We start from the raw sequence: 23,860 nt of genomic DNA on the forward strand, positions 1-23,860 counted from the left end.
ATCCACAAGCAGGAGTGACTTGCTCTGTGGGTGCCCAATTACTGGACGTGGCCAGAGGGAGCACCCCCGGGTTAAGACTGCAGAGGAAAAGTAACCCGTGGTAGCATCCCGCCTGGATTAAATCATGGTCTAAAATCCCGCTCCTCTGCAACGGGACATCACGGGCAAGGCGAGTGTATCCCCCGCCGGCCGCGGCCGAGCGCTGCCGCAGGTGCCCTCAGGGCCGTGGCGGGGCCGGCGGGCGGGGCGGAGCGAAGCGGGAGCGCCAGCTCAGCTCGGCGGCGGGCGGGCCATGGAGGTAGGGCTGGAGGAGGCCTTCGGAGCGGCGGGAGAGTTCGGCAGCGGCCAGCGGCGCCTCACCGCTTTCCTGGTGCTGCTGCAGGTAAGGTGCGGCGGCGGGAGGCGCTGCGGGTGCGGCCGAGCGGGGTCGGGGGCAGCGGAGCCCGACGGGGCAGGGCGCGCCTGCCCGCCGAAGTCCTGTGCGCTAGGCGGCCGTGTGTCGCTCTTCCGTGTCTGCTGTCCGTTCGCTTGGGGCGGGTTCGGGGCGCGGCGCGCTGAGAGCGGAGGAAGGGCTGGTGTCCGCGGGGTACCCCAGCAAGCCCTGTGCTGCCCGGGGTGCCCGTTCGGCAGCGGGACGGACTGCGAGGCAGTGCTCGCCCTTCCTCTTTCCCTTCCTTTTTCTCTTCTTTCGCGACCCACTCCTCGCCGCTTTCCACAGGTGTCTCGGGCATCCCCTATGAGAGCCGACCTGCTACGGGCTCTGGGCCGGAAGGAGCCAGGAGTTTTGCCCCACAACTGCTCCTCCATCTAGTCGCTGTAGTTCCTGTGTCTTGTGCTTGTGTTCTTCTGCCGGTGCTCGGGTACTGACTGCTGTAGAAGGGTGGAAAGTAGTTCCGTCCTTGGCAGCTCTGTGGCAAGCGGCCTGTCGAGCCCCGGCACGGTTTCATAGGTGTTTCAGAAAAGGTTTGGTGGGACTGCTTCTCTTTTGTTCTCTCTCGCCTCGGTGCTCTCTGATGTGCTTAATATGAAGTTCATTATTTGATTTCCCTGTTTCTGTGGATATCCGCTTTTTGAAGGGGGCTGTTTAAGCTTCTGCTGGGTGGAAGGAAACGGAGTCTAACCACGGCAGCGGGTGTGTGTACGTGCTTTGGTTTTGAGTTTTTTTGTTACCTTTCCTTAAACATCTCCTGTGAAAAGTGGCATGCGTAGTGCTCTCTTCAAATAGAGCCCACACCGCTGCAAGCAAACGTTCATCTCTTTCACTGAGTTTCCTCGTAACAGGCTTCTTCCTGTTAGTGCAGTTCTGGGTTTTGAATTAAAGCGCTGCTGTGAGGGAGGGAGACTGCTTGCAGGTTTTAGCTTATGACTTGTTTTTGCGACAACACCTAAGGACAGTGCAGAGTAAGTCGGCACATTAAAACAACGTCCAACCCAAAGACTTGTGGTCCAGTGAAGGAAGCCATTCTAGATTCTAAACTTTTCCGTCAATGGTAACATGCTGAAAGTCACTAATACCTGGATATGTTTAAGGATAGTATTTTAAGTTAGAGAAAATAAAACTGTATGCAAAGCCTGGAAGACATACAAAACATCTGGGAGCCCATATTCATGAATAACTATTGTCTCTTTATGATCATATTTTCTGTTCATGGAATCATAGAATGGTTTGGATTGGAAGGTTCCTTAAAGGCCCTCTCATTCCAACCTTCTGCCATAGGCAGGGACACCTTTCACTAGATCAGGTTTCTGTAAACCCCATCCAGTCTGGCTTTGAATGCTTCCAGGAATGTGGTATACAAAACTTCTTAGGGAAACCTGTTCCAGTGCCTTAGCAGTCTCATAATGAAGAATTTCCTGAACTCTAATTAAATCCATTGTCTTTAAAGCCATTGCTCCTTGTTCTGTGACTGCATGCCCTTCTAAAAGGTCTTTCTCCATCGTTGCTGTACTCTTTAGGTACTGGGAAACTGCTATAAAGTCTCCCAGGATTTTTTTTCTTTTCCAGGCTGAACATCAACTCTCAGCCTGTCCTCATAGGAGGGGAGCTCCAGCCCTCTGGTCATTTTTGTGGCTCACTTCTAGACTCATTAAGAGGTCCATGTTCTCCTTATATTGGGGGCCCCAGAGCTTACTGAGCACAGTACTTCAGCTGCGGTCTCACCACAGCAGAGTAGAAGAGCACAACAACTTTTCTTGTCCTCTTGGCTGCACAGCTTTCTGGACTCCAAGTGCACATTGCCAGGTCATGTTTTGGTTCTCCCTAGGTACTCCTGCAAGGCTGCTTTTAATCCTTTACCTGCCCAGCCTGTATTTGTGCTTGGGAGTGCCTTGACTCAAGAACCTTGCACTTGGAAAGTCCTCCACATTCTGGTTTTCCTAAGGAGCAAGTTAAGGTTTCAGTCTCTGTAATGGCAAGAACTAGTAGAGACTTTTAAACATATGATCTGATTTTTTTTATATGAAGTCTTTTGACTACAGGCTTTATTCTTTGGATATAGTAAGTATTTTTTTAGTAAGAATTCTAATCTTGGTCTAAGTATTAGATCTCAGGCATGAAACTGTGATGAAGTTCTTAATATCTTCTTATCCTGTGCCTGGCTACAAAACTACAAGAACAAAATGAAGAGTTTTGCATCAGGAAGGAGGGCATCAAGATGAAGGTTTCACTCAAAGTGCACCAATATCTCTGCAGTGATACTGCTCCCAACTGTCTCTGGTCACATCTGGGGATTCAAACACAGTGGACTGCATTTTGTTTGTGGTGCTGGGTAAAGGGAAATTGTTAACTGTGAGCTTAATGGAAAGCTTACAATACTCCATTTGGTCTCCTTGGGATTGTTTGGGATAAATGATTGTGTCTTATTTGAAGGTGTATGTGGCTTGTCAGTCGATGCTTATTGTGCTTGTGGGAGCTGTACCCAAGTATCACATAGACCCAGAAGGAATTCCAGTGAGCAGAGCTGAGCTTGCCAAGCACATCCATTTCGTGGACAACTTCACATCGATAGTAACTGAGGCAAGTACTTCCATCATACCTAACCATTTCTTTTCCTCTTGGGATTTGTGCCACTATTGGAAGACCTGGTGCTTGTAAAAGTGAGCAGGGCTTGGGGGGATGTTTTGCTTATGCTACTAAAGATTATTGGAACCCACCCATCTGGAAGTATGTGACTGAATTACTAGTTTAGCTTTCCCAGCAGAAATCTAATACCTAATAATCCATGTTAAACTTCCTGTATGTTATTTATTTTGTTTTAATTTGTCATGTTTTAAAAAGTCATTACTGACAAAGTGCAATCACTTCACTGGAGTTTATAACTCTGGGATTTAGAGTGAGCTCCTCCTAGTGTCTCTTTGCTACCAAGAGAAGGTTCAGTTTGTCACGTCTGCACAATCTGCTGTGCATGTAAGCTTTGCCATGAGTTGCATTAGTTTCTCATGGAAGGTAAATCCTAAAGATTAGTATGAAAACGAAACTTGGGGGGTTTTTAGCATGTGGTGAGAGTGGGAGATAGAACAGGTTGATGTTTGCTGAGTGGGACAGAAGCTTGACCCTTCATCATTATGCTTTGTGAATTCAAGCAAGAAGCTGTGTTTACTTTTTGCTGGTCCCTGGGCTGCAATCACTCAGGCAAGCACGAGTGACCTAAGCATTGCTACCAGTGCCAGAAAAAAGCTGGAGTGGCTTGGCCTGTAGCGTGAGCTGTCAGAGTTCTGCTGTTTGAATTCTTGGAGCAGTTGTCAGTAAGCTCATGTAAGACAGGTTAGCACTTGGTGTAGCCAGTGCCAGAGTTTTGCTTCCTTCCTGTTATCCCAGATGTGACTGTGTAATGTTTATCTTGGAAAAAATGCAGGGACTAGACATAAGGAGGAATGATGCAATATTTGGTCATATCCTTTATCAGAAACAGATTCTCTTGATTTGCCTCTTGCCCATGATCTGAGTGTCAACCAGCAACATGTGAAACAACACAAGTAACAGTTTGCAAAAGCAATCTTTTCTCTAGTTCTGTCCTGAGAGAGGAAGCTGCTTTGTAAAATCTGTTTAATTTTGGTATTTCCAGTTCTGTTCTGGTTTGGCAGGGGCAATGGTCTGTTCTGGAGCTCAGTAAAACTCCAGAGCAGCTCTTCAATTCTTCTTCAAGAACTACTCATTGTAATTAATTTTGGCATAACTAAGATTTTGTTGTTAAAAGCTCAGGCTTGGTTTGTGGAAAACAGATTTGCTGGAATTACCTTTTGGTCTGGCATCAGCTCAGTCCCCTGCTTTCACAAGTAGTGATTCTTAGGAAGGGGAGTTCTTCAGGAACATCTTACATTTAAACTTCAATGAGTTAATTTTCATAACCATATCCGAGACTTTAAAGGTTTTTCTCAGCCTGAAACACTCTCCGGAAGAGAACTGGGTATATGAATGTTTTCTGTGGAGTGCTAGCATAAAGAAGGACTTAAGCCAGCAGTGCTCTGTGCCTTGGACAGCACATCTGTGATATTTTTGTGCTTGAAGTTTCGTGAGGATTCTTGCAACAATTACAACATTTAATTGTTGAAGTCTGCTCAGAGAGTTGAGAAACCCTACGTTTCTGGATTACATCTTTATCCCATATGATAGGGTACAATCTTCTACTTAGTGAGATATAGCAGAAACCAGATGCAGATGCTTCTGCACAAGCATTTGACTTTGCCAGGGTATCCAAAAAGTCCCCCCAAACTCTGAAGTGCTGGTGCACTGGACTAAAGAAGGTGTCCTGTCAATGTGTTACATCTTGTCCTGCTCCTGCAGCCTGCATCTGCAGACTGCTGGATGGGCAGAACACAGGCAACTGGTGGGTTACTGGGTGGGGTGGAGATAAATTTTCTCTGTACTTTGTCACTATTTAAGCTCTGACTGAGTAAAAAATGTGTGTTTCTTGAGATTGCTGTAGTTAAAACTTGCAGTGAATTCCTGTATTTATTCAAGGCAGACACTTCAGGGCAGAGGTCCTAGAATGCTGTGTTGGATTTTAGTTATGGGCCTATTCTCTTTTCTTTTTTTTTTAACCTTCTACTTAAAAAAAGTAGCAAGGTCACCATCCTTGGAGGTGTTCAGGAGGAGACTTGATAGGCTGCTTGGTGCCATGGGTTAGTTGGTTAGGTGGTATTGGATTAGTTGATAGGTTGGACACGATGATCTTGAAGGTCTCCTCCAACCTGGTTTATTCTGAATAATGATTAAGTATTTCTCTGGGTAAAGATTTACATTGAATTAAACTTTTTTCTGGAAAATCACTTAGCATTTTCTGATTGCTGTTCTTTCACAAGTTCATGCTGTCAGCAATGTTTGTAATCCTGCCAGTGTATTTCGATGAGTGTTGATTCTCCTTGTTTGTAGCAAAGGGGCTGCACAAGCTCTGTGCCTTGCTCCATCAGGAAATGGTGTAAGTTTCATTCTGATTTCAACCAACTGTTCTGACAATTTTTGATTATGCTGCCTAAGTTTATCTTTGGGATGAGATAGAAACTATGTTTTTATACAGAAACCCATAATTTGTTTCTGACTTTGGTTACAAATGCATGTGCATAGCCGGATGCACAAATACCGATGAGTACTAAGTGGTTTTTGAAATTTTTATTAAACAAGGACCTCTTTACATAATCCCTTCCTGCTTCTCTTCAACAGTACAGCAAGGCCAGGTTGGTTCAGGCCTTGAACAGCTGGGTTTGGTGGAAGGCGTCCCTGCCAGTTCCAAGTGGGTTAGATCTAGATAATCTTCATGATTAGATCTAGATAACCTTCCAAACCAAATCATTCTATGAATCCATGAACATGTGTGTGATGAGAAAGAGCACTAGGGATTACTCATTCAGGAAGCATAGCTGTATAGCACTAACTCTTTAAGTACTGCACTAGTTAACATTAATTGGTAATTTTTTATTACCTCTTCATTGAAATAGCTAAGCTTGTTCATGTCAAAATGGCTAAGGTATTAGCAATTCAGACTTCCCTTGTTTTCATAACTTGTTGGATGGTCAAAGCTTGGGAACGGGGGTGCAACTAATTGTACTTACCAAGTTGGAAGCTTGTAAGATATATTGAAATTTCTTTGGGGAGAGACAGCAGAGAGATGGGAGAGTTGTTGGGGAGGAAAAAGCTGACCACTGTTTGTTTACTTATCAAACTGAAGAAAACTTTGGCTATAAACAAGAAGTGAGAAATGGCAGGAGGAGAATTTCGATAGTTATTATTTTTTAGGAAGCCAGCAACTTGTTGTTAGTACTTTTAACAACAAGGACATTCTTTTTTTGACAGTGGTACCTCATTGAACAAGATGCCTATAAAGTAAGCCTTGCATCATCCCTATTTTTTGCTGGATTGCTTATTGGAAATATCACATTTGGCCCTTTGTCAGATAAACTGGGCAGGAAACCAGTATATATATCAGGTAAGATGGTTAGAAGGTTTTTCTAAAGCATTCTAGGTGGATAATATAATCTCTCTCTTTTCTGCCCATGGGCCACCCAACCCAGAGGCTGCCTGTGGGTCACCCACTCTGGCAGTGATAGGGAGTCAGTGATACGGAATCACTTCACTGAGACATGAGCAGCACTGGAATTGGTTGTGATGAGCGTGCTGAGCAGCATGGCAGTCGCTGGAGTATCAGTAGAAGATGAGAAACAATGTAGCTTGGCTGTGACTGTCACAACTGGAGCACAGTATTCCACACAGTGCCCAAACATTGTTCCTAATAAAAATTATTTGCTTTTTCTGGAGGGGGACATGGAGACTGATTTACCTAACTGTCTTTAGAGTAGGATACACGTGTCCTGGTGTTTTGGTTTTTGGCTGCATTTGCAGCCACAGAGTCTTTTTGTTTAATGATAACATTGTCTCCAGGAAACAGCATCTTTGCCATTGGAAACCTCAAGTGTGTGACTTAAAAATGATAATAATTTTCATATGGTGTGATTTCAGCAAGCCAAATGTGAGTGATTAGAGAGAAGAGTGTAGTGACTGCTCATTATAGTAACTGATGGTGTTCCTTACCTTTTTTTCTGAGTGCAAGCTGCAACATAAGTGCTAATTACATTTTCTTCTTTCTCTGCAGGTCTATTTTTCGATGTCATTTTTGGGTATGTCACAGCCTTAGCTCCCAATTACAACATGTTTGCGGCTTCACGGTTTGTTGTTGGAATTGTGAATGGTGGAATGGCTCTTGTGTCTTTTGTCCTAACACAAGAATATGTAGGAAAATCATTTTGGTCATTTACAGGTGGGATTTGGGAATATGTAATCATTTTCACTGTGCCACGTGTTGCTCTGACTACCAATACCCTACATTTTCTGTTAGCACCAAGTCAAATCACTTTGTAGCATTAAGTCAAATACATATGATGGGATTCATCCAAGTTCTAATTTCTGTGGGAAAGATGCTTGAGTAAGATGCTTGATAAATAGTAAAAGTGAGGCTTTAGAATGGGTATGTTGTTTGCTAAAATTTCTCAACTGGTGCACTGCATTCCATGACAATAGTATGTTTTGGGAGCTTCTGCCAACTTCTGAGCAATGCTGAACTGTATCTTGGGAAGACATTCTTGAAAGTGTTGCTTGATGCTTCCCTGCACCACAAAACAACTTAGTGCCTGGATAGTGTTTTTTCCACTTCTGAATGTGCTGACCATCCAGTATTTTTTAAATGGCCTTTTTCTTGTGGCACTGCCAAGACTTAAAACACATTTGATGCTTGCATGTCAGACTTATAAAGCTGGAGTAGTTCAGACTCAAATGCCTTTTTGGTTAGGCATTTGGTCTGGTGTTCCTGACAGCATGGGGAACAACTTGGTTCAAATGTTGACTTGCTGTGGCATGTATTTCTCATTTCCTTAATTACCTCATTCTACTATTTTTCTTATTTTTTTCTTTGGACTCCTTAGGATGTACAAGACAGTTGTGGCTTAGTTATAGCTTTCCACTTCAAAGTACTGTATTTTCTTCTCCTAGATCCACTTTGACTCGTGCGTTCTCTCTTCCCTGCCTTTTGTTCCCCATTGCCCTCTTGCCTCTCTCTGCCCTTTCCAGCCTTTTTACCTGCAGGGCCAGCTTCCTGATAGACAGAGACAGTCCTTCTCCTGCCACTTGTTGCTTTAGGTGCTTTGTTCTAATTCTGCTCAGCTGTTCAGAAAGAGGTGCTGAAGAACTTAAGAGGGACTGAATGAAAGGGAGCTACAGGGTGCAGTTGGGCAATGTTGAAGAAGCTTTCTGGGTGCTGGCCGTGAGCTAGATTTTTTTGGATGATAGCTGGGAGTTTCTGGGTTAGTACAAGATCTTCTGTATTAGGCTGCAGAGGGTTTGTTGTTAGGCTTTTGGAGTTCAAGTTAACTGTATGTTTTAAACGTTTTTATTTATGCTTGCTCATCAGAAATTTGCTGTAGTAAACCTCTGTTTTGCAGCTGTTTCTGTACTGAACTCAGTCCTTGTTGTAACATACTTCTGATTTCTGTTCCAGCCTGCCACCTCTATCAAGATTACCTTAACAGGTTTAAATGAATCACTTTCAACACTTCCACTTCCTGTCCTCAGGTTTTCTCTGGTCTATAGGTTCCTGTTCATTTCTTGTTTTCTCCAATAAGCCACCCTTCATTTTTGAAAGGGGAAAAATACCTCCAACCCTTACATACATTATACACAGGTGTTCTTCGTTGGGGTTGCATAATATCCTTTAGGCATCTGGGTTACAAATACTGTAAAGGGACCTCATAAAATTGCTGTTTTATTTAGGTGTATAATAGGCTAGAAATTTCAGGCATCTGCTTAAAAATTATTTTGGTTTCTTTTGCCAGTGGTTTCTGTAGTCACCATCTTGGTCTTGTATTTTCAGGTTCATTAACTAACTTGACATTTGCAGTTGGCATTGCTGTATATGCTTTGCTGGGTTACTGTGTGAGAGAATGGCGCTACCTTGCTTTAGTGTCGAATTCCCCAGGAGTCATCTTCCTCCTCCTTTCTTTGTAAGTGGTTCAGATGTGTTCAAATGATAAGAAAAAATGCATGGCAAATTGATAGTTACTGTTTCTTGTCATCATTCAGGGAAGTGGTATAAATAAAGATGACATTTTTCTGTGTGGTTTTTTGAACTAAGCAAGAGAAAAATCATACTGCAAAGGAAGAAGTGGTTTTAAATGACGTACAATATCAGGGTTACTCAGAAGACAAGCTTGTGTTTCTGCATGCTCTTACAGCTGTGGTAACCAGTGTTGCAGAGAGCAGCTGTGTGCCAGCTGTCCAATAAAAGTCAATTACAAATCTGCTTGGGGAAGGGAAGGCATGCCAGAGGCTCTGAGCTGGAGCATCAACTAAGAACGCTGTTTTCTGCCAAGGAAAGGCTGCAGCACTTGAGAAGTTTTGGAAGTGATCCTAGAGGCGTTCTAGAGTTGTGGGTGGTTTTTGAGAGACACGTGCCTCCAAGGGGAAATAAGTGAGAGCACTTGGAATTGCCTTTTATCATGACAGGTTATGTATCTGCTTGCTTTTCGTGTCCCTTGTGCCTGTCCGAGCAGGATTAAGCTTGGGTGCTCCTATTCAGAATTTCCACAAGGACATTATCATGAAAATTCTTAAGAAATGCAACAGTTTTGAAGGAATTCAAAGCCTGTGTTGTTACCAAATGTTCTCTTAATGTATCAAATAATACACCTTGTATACTTCTGATCCCTAGTTAATGCTGTAGAAGTAAGGACAGGATGTGTAGTATGTTGTCTACACACGAATACAAGAATTGTCTAGTGTACAGCATAAATGGAAAAAAAGCAGAATTGTATATTATTTTTTATTGTAATTATTTTTTAGATTTGCTCTTGACATAAGTTTCATTAAGGAATACACCAGAACCCCTGCCACACCTTTTCGTGTAGCCAAGGACAGCAAAGCAGTTTTGCTCAACATGTTTTCCTTTGTGGGGTTCTGATGTAAATAGAATTACTTCCCCCAGTACTAAAATACTGGAATCCTCTGAAGTAATGAATGTTTAGTTTGGTTGTAGCATGTATGCTTCTGTTAGGAGCACCAGAGGAAATAAAGGTGCAGGTAAAAATACCCTGTTCTTTATGGCTTGTATAAAAGCCACAGTGCACTCTACAACGTGAAAAAATGCACAGGAATTATGAAGCAAAGTTGTGGTAAGCAAGGATTCTCTGATTATACTTGGAGTAAGAGATTGAAGACCTGTGTGAGCAGCCACGAGCCTGGCAAGTAATTAATTCCCTGGTAAGATTTCTTTCCTCATTTCTCTGCTCCAACTTGGAGCCCTTGAAATAGAAGCAGCTTGACATAAACTTTGTGAAAGCAAAATTTTGTCTAGACTGTTCAGATAATTTGGATTTGAGATGCTTCCTGTATAATGCTGGTGTAGTGTTGCCTAAGAAGAATTCAGTTCAGCAGAAGTCGAGATTTAGATTTAACCTTCTCTAACGTGACTGAGTTCTCTGTTGAGCATCTTTGTAAGGTTGACTACTGACCGAGCATGTGGAGTTTCATATAAAGAAGAGTGCAAAGAGAGACAGTTCAGAGAAAAATCACTATTACTGTTTTGTTTTTTTTTCTTAAGCACTGATTTGCAGAATGAGAAGACTGACTGCAGTGTAATTAATAGGAATGAACTTGTCAGTGCTGATACTCTCTTCTTTTCCATTAGCATGCTCCCAGAATCACCACGATGGCTGTATTCCCAAGGGAAAACGGCAGAAGCTGAAGATGTGTTGCAATATATTGCCCTTGGTAATGGAAAAGAAAGATTAAATTTAAAATTAAAACCAAGTGCAGGAACTATGAGAAAGGATGACTCAGCACCTAGTATCCTAAACCTAGTCAAACACCCGGTCCTTCGGTGGCGAACCGTCATATTGATGTACATCTGGTATGTAGTAATGGGACACTGAGATGCTGTGGATGAGTCAAACATGAAGAAATGGAGATTTAATCCTCTTTTTTTTAAATTCTGTCCTCAAATAGTTCACTTTGCCAGTAGACAATCTAAACTGAGGTGGTGTAAAGTCAGTGTTTTGTTATTGTTGCTGTTATGTTTTATTTTCAGTGTTACTTAGAAACGGCTTCAAAACTTGCTAAGAAATAGTCTGCGAGAGTTTAATATTGAGTGAAATGAGAAGCTTAAGCAGAAAATAGAGGACAATGTGTATCTGAGCCACGTTTAGGAAGAAAAGGACTTCTTGGATTGACAGAAGTAGAGAGCTGGTGTAAGAAGCAGTGTTGAGTGCCCAAAAGTAAAGATGTTCAGTGGAGGAAAAACATGGCCAAGATAAAATACAGATTGCATGGATTTAGATTAGAAGCTGTCTTGAAAAGTGGTTCAACTTGGAAAAAAAATACCTCAGGGTACAGGAGAATGTGACATAGTATTTTAGCAATAAATGGCAGAGCAGAGGGAACCCCTGGGATGGGGAGAGTTCTGGGTTGGTTGTTACAGCTGTTGCAAATTGGCTTTAGCTAAAATCTAGTGGAGGAATAGCTCTTTCCCAAAATGCCAAGAACAGGTTTTCCCTTGGAAGCTCAGAGTCATTTAAGACAATTGTCAGGACATAGATGAGTATCAGTCTTTTGTGTGGGGTAAGGAGAGATGTGCAGGATGTGGGAGAAGTGGCAGGATCATCTTGCTGGTAGGTAAATACAAGTAATTATAGTGATGAGAAAATACACAAAGCCATTCTTACCTTCTGGAAGAAGAGCTTAAAGTGGTGGGTTTTTTGTTTGTTTGGTGTGTGTGTGTTTTTATTTCTCCCACCCCAAGCCCTATTAAGATACAGTGCATGGAGCTGTTGGAGTGATGCCACAGCAGTTGTTACTGAGCTGTTGTTCACTCCACTACTCTCAATGCATGATCTCAACACAGATCAAGCATGATCTGCTTATAGTTAAGCTTATTAGATTTGCTAAGTAACCTAGGGAAAAAATCCAAGCAAATGAATTTTGAAAGTTATGCTGTATGTATATCACAGACTCATGGAATGTCTGAGGTTGGAAGGGACCTTAGAGATCATTTACTGCAACCTCTCTGCCATAGGCAGGCACACGTCGCAACTAGATTTGGCTGTTCAAGGCCTCATTGAGCCTGGCCTTGAACACCCCCCAGGGAGGAGGCATCAACAGCTTCCCTGGGTAACTGGTTCCAGAGTTCCACCACCCTTGTACTGAAGTACCTCACCCTAAGATCCAGTGTAACCCTACTCTCTCTCAGCTTCCAATCCCCCTTATCCTATTGCTAGACACTTACAGGAAAACCCCCTCTCCAGCCTTCATGTAGGTTCCTTTCAGCTCTAAGGTCCCCCTAGAGTCTTTTCTAGGCAGAACAAGACCAGCTCCCTCAGCTTATCCTCCTTACAGTAGAGGTGTTGCAGCCCTGGACTGGCTCTAACAGCTGTCTGTCTTACGACAGGACCCCAGAACTGGTTGCAGCATTTGGGGTGGGGACTCGTGCCTGTGAGCACTTGCTTTGTTTCAAGCAGTGTAATTAAATAGCAAGTGTTTTCTTTGCCTTGTTTCTCTTTTGGGGGCAGCTGAGAGTTCTCTCGCTAGCATGTAACTCTATCTAATCCGTAGCTCAGAATCATTTACTTGTTAGTAATAAAACTTCAATGATTGTTTTTAGGTATGTCTGCAGCTTTGTGTACTACGGACTAACTCTAAATGCTGGCGAATTAAGAGGAAATTTGTATTTAAATGTGGCTCTTTCTGGCCTTGTAGAAGTTCCAGCGTTTCCTCTCTGCATGTTTTTTATCGAGAAATCCTGGTAAGAGAAACTTTTTTCCTAGTTTTCTGCATATATTTGTAGATAGCTTAGAGAAGTGTTAAAATTTTTCTTGGTAAGATATTTTGCTGTTTTTCTAAACAATGTTCACTCTTTGGGGATTTACCATGCTGCAGGTGTTTCTGCAGCTAATACAGAAATGGGATTCTGGTTTTCTGCCTCTTCTTTCTTTTAGTTTTGTTCATCTTCTGAGTTACTCAAGAGATGAGCTCTTTAATTATTAATATCATTTAAAAATGTGTTGTTCATGGAGAAATGTGAGTAGCCTGCTTATATGCAAGGTGTCAATACTTTAATGTATCTTAAATATTTCCATCAGAATTACTTGGGTGTGTACTGTGTAACAACAGCCACTGAATGCAGTTTTCAGCATTGTTCATTTTTACTTAAACTTTTCAAAAGGAACTTAAGTGAGAGCTGTTGAGCTTTTGGTAAAGCAGGAATGATCAATGCCTGACAGTTCTTGTAGTTTTCACTGTATTTGGAAGCCATCCGTTGTGTGGGTACTTACTTCCAGAGGCCCAGCAGTCTGGCAATCTAGAGCTGCTCAGGGTTTCATATGAATTCCAGCCTGAGTCAGTGGCAAAAATCCTATTTTCTTCAGTCAGGCAAGGATGGATCTTTTGGTTTTGCTTTTTTGGGGCAGTTAAAAGCTGACCTTCACCTCAGTCCCAAGGAGCCTGAGTCAAGGACATGCGGTTAAGCCACAAACTGTCCAAGTCCTTTTCTACAGTACTTTAGTTAGTGCTTTGTAGACAGATGAGAAAAAGACTGAAGGACTTTGTTTCCATCTTTTCCTTCTAGGTCTGGTAGACGTAAAACCATGACCTGTTTTCTGCTATTTGCAGGATTTTCCTGTGTATTTACCATGGTAAATGCTGGTAAGTATGTACAGCTACTAAAGGAGATGTTTGTTCATTTGAATAAAAGCTGCCAGAACTTTGGAGTATTTTGATTGAGTATATCAAGGACTAAAGCCATATTCATAGAATGGCTTAGGTAAGAAGGGACCTCAGAGATCATCTACTTTAACCTCCTTGCCATGGGCAGGGTCACGTCTCAACTAGACTTAGCTGTTCAAGGCCTCATCCAGTCTGAATGAGGCCTTGATATTCATTTATTCCTCTGTCCTTCTGGGACTGGTCAGGGAGCAGTCAGAATTTGACCCTCTTCATTGACTGAGTTTGACTACAAGCCCTTGGCTCTTTGATGGTCAGACCAAGCTATCTTGTTCTGTCTCAAATACTGATGCTGCTTTCATTTATCACTATTAAGCAGTTTACCTTCAAATACAGAATTTACTAACCAGGTTGCCATGCAGTTAGTTTGAATGGATCTCAACAGTGTGGGATGTCAAGCTGAATTTTACATTTGTTTTGGTGGCATTTGATATTTATAGAAATATGAACTAAGATTTTCCTGAGTTGGAAGCTTAATTCATCCCTAAAAAATCCCAAACCACTAAAAAGCTGGGAAAAAACCCATCCCTGCCTGTGGTAGGGAGGTTGGAGTAGATGTTCTCTAAGATCCTTTCTAGCCTAAGCCGTTCTGTGTTTGTCTGATATGTTTTCCAACACTGTCAGTGATATTCACATATGTTTGATTTTTGTATTTGCACTTTTTTCCATTTTAAGTACTTCTGTACTAATATTTTAGCTACTGAAATACCTGTTTAGATGACACTAAGTACAAGCACTGAGAGGCCACTTCTGTTTTCTTTTTTCATTATCACTTCAATAGAAAAGCTTTAGTGTTTTGGCTGAGGAACACAAGCACTGAGTGATTACAAGGTAGCTTTCTGTTGTGTTTATACTTCAGAGTTATAAATGTTGTCTGCCATTAATTTCAATTTGGTCTTGGGAAAGTCTTAGGTAAAGATGAAATGGAGCTAAAAATATCCCTTCTTTGCTATTATGTTCATTTAAGTCCTCAGACATTTTGTTTCTGCTTTTATTAAGAGTTCCTCCCTGTTTTCCAACAAGCTTGCTCATTGTGCTGCTTTCTTTTGCTTTAAAATATATAAAAAAGCAGCAGTGACTGATAGAATAGGGTGAAAATTCCTCAAGAGGGGCTGGATTTCGGGAAGTCTGTGTTTTCCATTTGACTTGATTTTAACCCCATTAAAACATTTTCACTCTGCACTGTGGTAAGAGAAAAACTCATTCATGGCCCTGACTGATCTGTGCTGCTTAAGTAGAAAGAAATTCAGCCCCAGGCATGATGAAGATGAGTCACTTTAGATGAATTAAGGATTATTGCATCTCTAGTCTGACCGTCCTGTTACAAATGAGAACTCTTCTTGTATTTGTGTAAGTCTGCATTTTTCTGAGTGATTGATGTTTAATTACAAGGGATTGCAGCTCTTAATGAGATACTGGGCACCTGCCTCTCATGTCTGCAACCTTCAGCCAGGTTCTAAATAACAATGTTAACTTGTGAATGAGAAGGTAATCCAAGTCATCTCCCCTGTGGAGGAAGCAGGAACATTTCTGTTCTTACAAATGTGTACTGAATTTGAGATGACAACTCTCTCAATGGTTGAGTAAAACCGCATGTATCCCTCAGCTCCCCCTTTCCTTATCACTTGGAACTCATCAGGTAATTTGCATATCAGATTAGAAGATGGTGAGTGCCAATGGAGGGGGAATGGAGCTGGAATATTCTTTTCTTTCAAAAGCTGCTGTGAAGCAGGACGGTATCTGTATTTTGTCTGCTTTTTGCTGCAGCAAGCAAAGGAGACTTCTAGTCCAGGGCTAACTAGATTTTAACTTTCATTTAGGTTCATCTGCTTGTGCTGAATACCTAAGAACTTTTATGTGACTTGCATTGATACACTTTCCACTGAAGAAGGAAAGAAAATTTGCAGTTACTTAATTTTGTCCTGGCTTTTGTTAACATTGTGCATTTCCTTTTGTGTTGAGAACTACCCTTTCTTGGATCTTTTTTCTGAAGTAAATGTAAAGAATCCTTTAGTTTCAAAAGTGCTGCTTCAGTGAACTGTTACTTTTGAAGAAGACAGTTAAAGGGGAATCCACATAATGACACTGCAAGTAACTCTAATGGCATTGATGGCATCAAAGCTTAGTCTCACAGGAACTCTTCTTCTAGGTGATCTTGAACATCAGCACCATTTATTACCAGTTTTCCCCATTTTACTCTTTAAAGATGATCTCTTACCAATAACTCTCAAATCCATGTATTTAGTAAAAACTAACAACTTTCTTTAATCAGAGTCTGGGCTTACTTACACAAGGAAGCTGATGTGCAGTGAATTTCCAGTGTACTTTTAATCCCACAGTAATTCTCCACATGGCCAACTTTTAGCCTTCCCTGAGGGAGGAAATTGGAGAAGACAGTGCACTTTAAATTCATTCCTGAGCTTTTGAGTGTTCATTTCTGTCTAGACAGACTTTCCTCTGTTTGATATTAAGACCAAAGCTTCCCAAGTGCCCTAATGCTTCAATTCGAGTATGTGGATATGCAGTGTTCAATTTATGTCTCCCTGGGAAAGAAACAGCAACTTGTTTTAAAACATGTTTGAGAATTACAAATCTCCTCTTCATTGTTTTGTTTTTGGTTGATGAAAGAAAATGAATTTCCCAGTTTTCTGATGACATCCAGTAGGGCTTTGAGGACCAGGTTCACACCTTTGTATCTGGCAACTGCATGTAATATTCCATTTTTTACTGAGCACAAGGAGAACTTGAATAAAAATGTTACATCAGTTTTGCATCAATTAAAGAACTGCAAAAGCCTCACACTGGAAGAAATTAAATAAAGTTTCTAGACTTCAGTTTACATACAAATGAGTTTCTGCTTCAGTTGAAATAGAATCTGACTTTATCAGATGGGTGGAAGTGGAAATATTCAAGGGCAAAATTGAAAGCAATTGAGAAGCAATCAGGCTTTCCCATTACTTAATCAACATCATTTGATCCAAACTGAAACATGCTGAACTCAGTACTGAGAAAAAGAACCTGAAATACAGCTTGTCAGAGCATTCATTCTTTTTTCATGCTTAAAAAAAATTACTGAATTATCATCTTAGTGAAAGGAATGGTGCAAGCATAGCCATAGCTGAAACTGAGATGATGAAAGGCAGGTTTGTTTGGGATACTTGGGTTCAGCCAGCTAAATTCTCTTCGTAAACTGGCCTACATTAGTGCTTTTGCTTTTCCAATTGCAAAGCTGTTGCATTTTAAATCCCAACAGGATGTGCTTCGGGAATGAATAAAACTTGATTTACCACAATGCTTTGTGAGTTTGACCTAAGAAATTAATCAAGGAGGCTGTGTTGTCTGCTTGTGCTTGTCAGGAGATGCAGTTACCTGAGCAGGTGTTCTGACTGCTAAACTGGAAGCATTAGCCCTTCCCTTTAGAACTGTGGTAGTTTTGTACTTTCCCCCCTAAAAAGGTCAGATTGTTTTTGTTTCTGAACGTAATTTTGTACATCTCTTCTTATGCTAGGTCTTCAGATAGTTGGGAAGAACTCGGTGCTTTTGTACTTGGAGCTGAAAAATGTACAGGCAGCCTTTGTATAGCAGCCTGTCAAAGAGGACCGGATGTTACCAACATTGTGTTTAAAGCAGTAAGAAAACAGACTTTATGCTTACAGCTTGTTTTGCCTTCCCTATAGGTCTGCTCCTCAGTCCCACTTTGTTAGCTTTGTGTGGAAAGATGCTGGTCAGTGCTGCTTTCAACATCGCCTATATTTATACATCTGAGCTGTACCCAACAGTGCTGAGGTAATTCGACAGAGCTTCTGGGTAAATGAGAGTACTCACTATGCACAGTGAGATTGATTGCTGCTCTGCTTACTTGTAATAATTTTTACCTGAAATACAAATATGAGTTGTCTTCTAATTAAGGCAGCTTGCCAGGGATTGAAAGGGCTTCTCCTGTTAGTCACACGTGTTGCACCAGTGCACTTCTCTAGGCTGTTTGTGGCAACTTCTTCTAGGTCTGAATCCAGAATAAACACGTGAAAACCAACTTCTTGTACTGCAATGGTAGGTGCCCTATTTCTCTATTCTCCTATTGATTTTTGGGACTAAAGTTGCATAGTGGGGAAAAAATCAAAAATAACGGTGTGATGGAAGTGTATGCTACCAATCACACATGCACACTATGCAGTAGGGACTGGTACTGCAAAACTTGAGCCATATTGCACTGGGTGCTTAAGAGCAGAAATTACAAACATACTGCAAAACTTGAGCCCTCTTTAAATAAAGAGAACAGGAAAGGTGACAGGGAGTAGGAAGGCATCCTAGCTGGTAGATGTGTCCTGTATCTCTGCACAGGTAGACAGGCCGGTAATATAAAGCACTTAATTTTGGGACACTGAGGGCTTTGGGGAAAAATAAAACCCCATAGGTGATTGCTTGGACTGGCTGGTGTTTGGTTGTTTGGTGGTGGGTTTTCTTCCTTTCTTTTTTGCTTCACAAATTACCATGTAACAGATGCTCAAAAGCTAAGACTCAGAATGCAGGTTTGGGGATAAAACTTGTGAGGTGGAGGTGGGTTGACACTAAATACTGAGCTTGTGATTCTTTGCACAGGTGTGGGTTTAATATGCAAGTCCCAAGCACGCTGACTGAAATGAGGGGATATTTACGTTCTGCAAATAGCCCTCACTGCATAGTGCATATGGATGCTTGTTAGCACACACTTCCATCACATGGTTGTTGTTTTTTCACCATGTAACTTTACACCCCCCAATCAATGGTAGAAATGAGAATACTGGATGTAGGGGGATTATTTACCTTCTCCCCATCTGAATGTTTGTATTCTTTAAGGCATCTTCCTTTTGTCTTCGTTTTTGGGGTTTTTTTTAAGCGGATGGGGTTTGACTTTTGGTTTTCTTGTCCCTTCTGCTTTTCTGGAGTTGAGAATCAAGACAATTAAATCTGAAAACACTTTAATTTCTCAGGTTTTGCTTGTTTCACTGTGTTTTCATGTTATGCTGTCGTCTTAAGTCCTACGGATGTTTGCTCCAAAGTATGTGGCAGTTCACACCTAGCAGGAATTAAGAATACTGCCTCTGTGTGCTTGAAACTAAGTGTGACTAGGAACCTTTTATTGGACTTTTTTTCCTTTTAATTGAAATTAAAAAAATATTCAAGTGAAGTTCTGCTTTATTTGAGAATCTGCACTAATATTCTGGAAAACAAAAACCCACATCCTACCCCCCCCCCCAAAAAACCCCAAAACACCAAACTGAAACCCCCCACCCCAGTAACTTTGTTCAAAGGCTCAGACCTCCAGTGGAAAAAATGCAAGAATAAAGACAGTTTGAAAACTTGCCAACTTTCCTAGACCACCCGTGTTTAATCATTTGGGAAACTGTTACATTAAGCTATATGAAAATTCCTCACGGGTGAGAATGTGCACATTTAGAAATGGTTGACATCTCTGTGTTTAAAATGAATGTTTGCTCTCTGGTACTTTCATTGCAAGTACAAGCGATGGAAGAAAAGCAGTGATGGGTAAGTGTTTAAGCTAAAACATCAGCACCATCTGGTGGTCTTTGCAAAGCTGTGTGGTTACCCTGGCGTTGTTCTGACAGCAGGGCTGAGGCACGCCATGGGATGAGACATACCATACAAAGGCAGTGGAGCAGGTGAAATAAACTCTTTTTTTCCAGTTGCTTGATTTGCACAAAAAAGGAACTGTTGTTAGTATTACTGCTCCTTGCTCAAGCCTACTGCTTTAAGCATGAGGACTGCTAGGCATATTTTTGCTAGTAGCTAGAGTAATGACACATGCACCTAGAATACATGCTAGAAATCGGGAAGTGCTGCATGCTGGAGAGGTTGGTTGTGCTTTTTGGGCATTTTTCCATTTTCATGTGTCTTTAAAATGCCTGCTGGGGAGCGGGGGGGGGGGAGTTAAAATAGAAAGCATGATTGCTGTGGCATTTTGAAGAAAAAGGAAGGCTGGTTTTGAGAGCAAAGTGTAATCATAACTGTTAATACAGGTGTAAAAAACAACTTACAGTTTTAATGAGAAAATGTTTGCAGGATCAAATCCTTGTACATGATGGATGATATCAGAGTGAGCTCATTGTGCTCAGGTAGCTTTGTAAATCTTATTTGCTTATTTTCATAGTGGGGAAACTTGTATTTTTCACTTAATGTCTGTGGTGGTAGATAAATCTGTACTTAGAGGTCAAAAGGGCAAGTATTTTTATTTCTTTGCGAGGGGCTCTCCATAATCATTTCAGTTGAGCAGCAATCCTCCCTGAGCATACCACAATTGTAGGGCTGCCCGTGCCAGCAGCAGAGAAGCTTTGAGATTTGTGTGCAGCTGCACCCTGCCCTTTAGGCAGGCTGGGCAAGTGATGCAGCTGGATGACTGCCATGTGGTACCTGTGGTTTGCCAGGCAGTCACAGCAGGACTAAGTGACTGGAGCAAAGACCCAGGCTGATGTGATTACCTTGATTGTGGAGCTGTTGTGGCTCGGTGCTGTGATCGATGGAATGGTAGCAGTACACAGAATCAGTTAGGCGTAGTAGGTCTTCTAGTGAGTGAGGTAAAGGTGGGGCAGCAAGGTAGGACAGGCAGGGGGGTGCTCAGTTGTTGACAGTGCAGTAACTCAAGAGTTGTTCTTGGGTGATAATGTATTCTTTCTCTGGGATACCATGCCAGTGTCATGCATATCCCAAACCGCCGAATTCTGAAGTAAATACAGTATAAAGGCTTTTAGCAACTGCTTTCATTGTTCTCTGGAACTGAAATAACACCATTTGCTTTATTGATCACCTTTGGCCCTAATTTCTCTCAGCAGGGAAAAAATAAAAAGGGTAGCCAGCAAACCTCTGGATATGAACAGACTTAGGGGCTGTGGGAAGGATGCTTCTATAGAAATGGTTCACACACAGACCTGTGTCTCATTTGTTCAGAGATTTTGCTGACAGGGCAGATGCTTATGGGGTTTGGGTCAATGTTGCCTCAATGTGAGGAAGTGTGGGTTGCCATTTTCCTTTTCCCAGGGGAACTTGATGAGAGAAAAGTTTCCTTCATCTGTTTATTTTTACACCAAAGTCACTGAGTTCTCATCAGCTTCTCCATCATCTGTTTCCCTTAACCTGTGTAAAGGGCCGTTAGGAAGGGATGTGCAGGTGGGTGGTTTTGGTATACTAGTGACCCATGTTGCCTCTTTGCTTGTCATCTTTAATCCTGTCACTGTCTTCCTGTCTTTGGAGAAGGACAAGGAAATGGGGTGGGCAAGAGCAGCTCGTCTTACGGGTGCGACTGAGGGTGGTGATGATGAATGAGAGGAAGCAATTGAGAGATGCAGGGAGAACAGGCCACCATGAACTGGTTCTTGCAGACTCACTGATGGCTAGTGCCAGTGTCAGTCTCTGAAGGGGCTGTTAAATACTGTGTCTAGGAGTGATCCAGAGATGGGAGATTTTTGCATTTGATCACAAAATGAAAGACTTTAGGGATTGTTGTCACTTTCATTGATGAGGATCTTTGAAGAGGTTCCTGCTGTTCTAACTCATGCTTCGATTATTGTCACAGTCTAGCTGAGATTGTTTTAAACTTGTGTGAAATTTGCAGAGAGTGCAGAATTCGGCCCCTCTAGTGATGTTTTCAACTTCACACTGGCAAAGAGTTATTTTCTGTTTGGAGTTAAGCGCTGACTTCCCATCTGTGCTACCTGAGGTGGCAGAAGAGGGGCTGTTCTGGCTGGCCACATCTGGAGGTAGCATTCAGAATCTTCTTTCTGAAGATCCTGCCAAATTTTGGAATCATTCTCCATCCAATACAGGGATGTACAATTAAATTGCCCTGTGACAGGTTGGGAAACCTCTGTGTGTGTGTGTTTTCAAAGTTTTGCGAAGCATTGCACAACAGCTTGACTTTGTTAAGGTTTAAAAGGATGCCATTTACCTTGCTAGTAGCAGCACCTTGTGGAAAACCTTTGGAGTAACTGCTGGAGGTCTTTAAACCCCCTTGTTTTAATAAAGGTAACTTCAGGCAAAGGCATAAACTGGTTCTGAGGCAGTCACCACATGTAAATGAGTGATTCGGTTGTGTATTCTGAAACTACAGGTCTTTAATCCTTTAATGTTTGAAACAGAAATGCTGGCTTGGGTGTCTGTTCCATGTCCTGCAGATTTGGGGGCATTTTGGCTCCATTTGTGCCATCTATGGTAAGATCTCTTTCTACTTTTTATGTAACTCAGACTTATTAAATTTTCTCAAAAGCATTTTGCTGGTATTGGTTCCACATATGCCTATATTCCTTAAAGAAACAAACAGTAAACAACAAAAGGCCAACTAAATCAATTCAAGAATTGATGAACAAGATGTTTAAAAATAGCTTCTATTTTATTGTTTGTAAATAATCCACTGTTCAGTGTTGTGTGAAAACTTCATGTCAAGGAAATGATTGTCCTGTAATGCATTCAGCACAGCTAAAGCTTCCTCAGTATCTGAATTTTTAGGCATATAAACAAAGTTTTCATATGAAACCATTTCTGTGGATTTCTCTGTTCTACCACTGTATGGCAGCTGTACAAATTGCAGGGGTGAGAAGTGGTGGTCTTTTGCTTTTCTCTGCAGTTCATATAGATTGTATATTTTAAGAGCAGGAAGTAATGCTGGGCTTTTACTATGGATTTTTAATTTCAGAAATCTCTTAGTCCTTCTGTCCCATTTGTGGTGTTTGGAATCAGTGGACTGTCAGCTGGATTCCTGACTCTCCTTCTGCCAGAAACACTAAATAAGCCAGTTGCTGAGAATATTGAAGATCTCCAGAGCCCCAAGTACCAACTGCTTAAAAATGAAGAGGCAGAGTAATTTACTTATTTATTATAGCTTTGCATTATTTCCCCTTCTCTCTTATTCAAGCTGCTTTGGTGCATATTGCTTAGGTTGTGCATGGATGATTGTGTGCATGAGGTTTTTTAAAGTTGTGTAAACTGTTTTTCAGTAACTCATTTTCTTCTGTCTGACAGGCAAACCAGTTAGAAGACAACAAGTTCCAGAAGGCCAGTCTGTGGTGGAAAATGAATCCTCTGTTGAGAAGGTGCTATAACAGTTGAAGGGGGGAGTCTCAGTATGTGTGACAGGAAGCGTCGGAAGACTCATGTATAATGCTGTTTGTAGTATGTATGAACAGTTTTATGTGGAAGCAAATTGAGAAGATGGAAAAAGTTGATCAAAGTTTGTAAGGAAAAAGGTGACAAATCTGTGCATTCATTTAATGACTTAAAAGCATGCTTCAAATGCTTGGGCTTCTCTATGGCTTCTTCAAATGGAGGATTAATTTATTTTACAGAATGTAATGCTTAGCTTCAGATGAAGCTCTAATGTTGTAATTGAAGTGTATAATTTAAAATTTAGATGGCCTTATGTATTCAGGCAAGCAGTGATTGTGAGAAGTATAGGGCATCCTGGATATGCTAATTTTCTCTACAGGTTTTTATTTTGCCTCTAAATTATGGTATACCTCACAGTGTGAAGAGACCAAAGAGATTTTAAGTTGTTTGCCTTAGTATGTCTAGTATAAGAAACCTGAACAGAAAAACTAAAAGGAGACTAAATGGATTTTGCTGTGGGAGTAAATAATGTTTTTAATGCAGTTATATGTGTAAAGATAATATGATATTGGAAAAATCATGTCAGGCCTTTAAAAGCTGCTGAATGGAAGGATGAATAACCTTTTAGACAAGGTTATTCAAGTCATAGGTGTTCACGTGGAGCTAGAAATTATTGAACATGAGTCATATTGTATAATAGATATCTTAATATGTGATCCATTACGTTTCACATGTGAGTTGGAAATTCCTGCAAGGGGATGTGTGTTGGTTTAACGGAGAATACGTTGCAGTAGATGCCTCAAATACTGCGTTTTCTTTCACGGTCAACACAATTTTGTAATAAAAAAGAAATTTGTTTAACATCTGTGGTGAGTGCTGCTCTCTCCAGGATGGTTACCCAGAGTTTTTGAAGAGTACTTGTATCCTTTTGATTCTGGCCCTTTGTTGAATACATTTGATTAGAAAAGGTTACTGAAAGGCCTCTGTATTTTGAGCAAGTTCCATAGTTAGTGG

General features: G+C 41.4%; 1 protein-coding gene across 1 annotated transcript; it reads left to right on the forward strand.

The window, feature by feature from the left end:
• Nucleotides 1-263: 263 nt before the first annotated feature.
• LOC104306207 (solute carrier family 22 member 15-like) lies at nt 264-23,537 on the forward strand. The gene is made up of 12 exons (XM_054174741.1): nt 264-382; nt 2,870-3,016; nt 6,290-6,422; nt 7,086-7,250; nt 8,856-8,985; nt 10,668-10,889; nt 12,636-12,776; nt 13,599-13,675; nt 17,431-17,539; nt 21,883-21,955; nt 22,437-22,595; nt 22,763-23,537. Exons 1-12 carry the CDS (start codon nt 293-295, stop codon nt 22,847-22,849), a joined length of 1,533 nt encoding a protein of 510 aa, XP_054030716.1. The 5' UTR covers nt 264-292; the 3' UTR covers nt 22,850-23,537.
• The last annotated feature ends 323 nt before the right edge of the window (nt 23,538-23,860 follow it).

This window comes from Dryobates pubescens, chromosome 30 (genome assembly GCF_014839835.1).
Source record: "Dryobates pubescens isolate bDryPub1 chromosome 30, bDryPub1.pri, whole genome shotgun sequence".
Classification (NCBI taxonomy): Eukaryota; Metazoa; Chordata; class Aves; order Piciformes; family Picidae; genus Dryobates; species Dryobates pubescens.

What these genes read in the sequence shown, in the direction of transcription:
- LOC104306207 (XM_054174741.1), top strand. Translation starts at nt 293, where the DNA reads ATGGAGGTAGGGCTGGAGGAGGCCTTCGGAGCGGCGGGAGAGTTCGGC. An exon ending in GTCATATTGATGTACATCTG is followed by an intron (nt 10,890 to 12,635) that starts GTATGTAGTAAT and finishes GATTGTTTTTAG; the next exon opens with GTATGTCTGCAGCTTTGTGT. An exon ending in ATTTACCATGGTAAATGCTG is followed by an intron (nt 13,676 to 17,430) that starts GTAAGTATGTAC and finishes CCTTCCCTATAG; the next exon opens with GTCTGCTCCTCAGTCCCACT.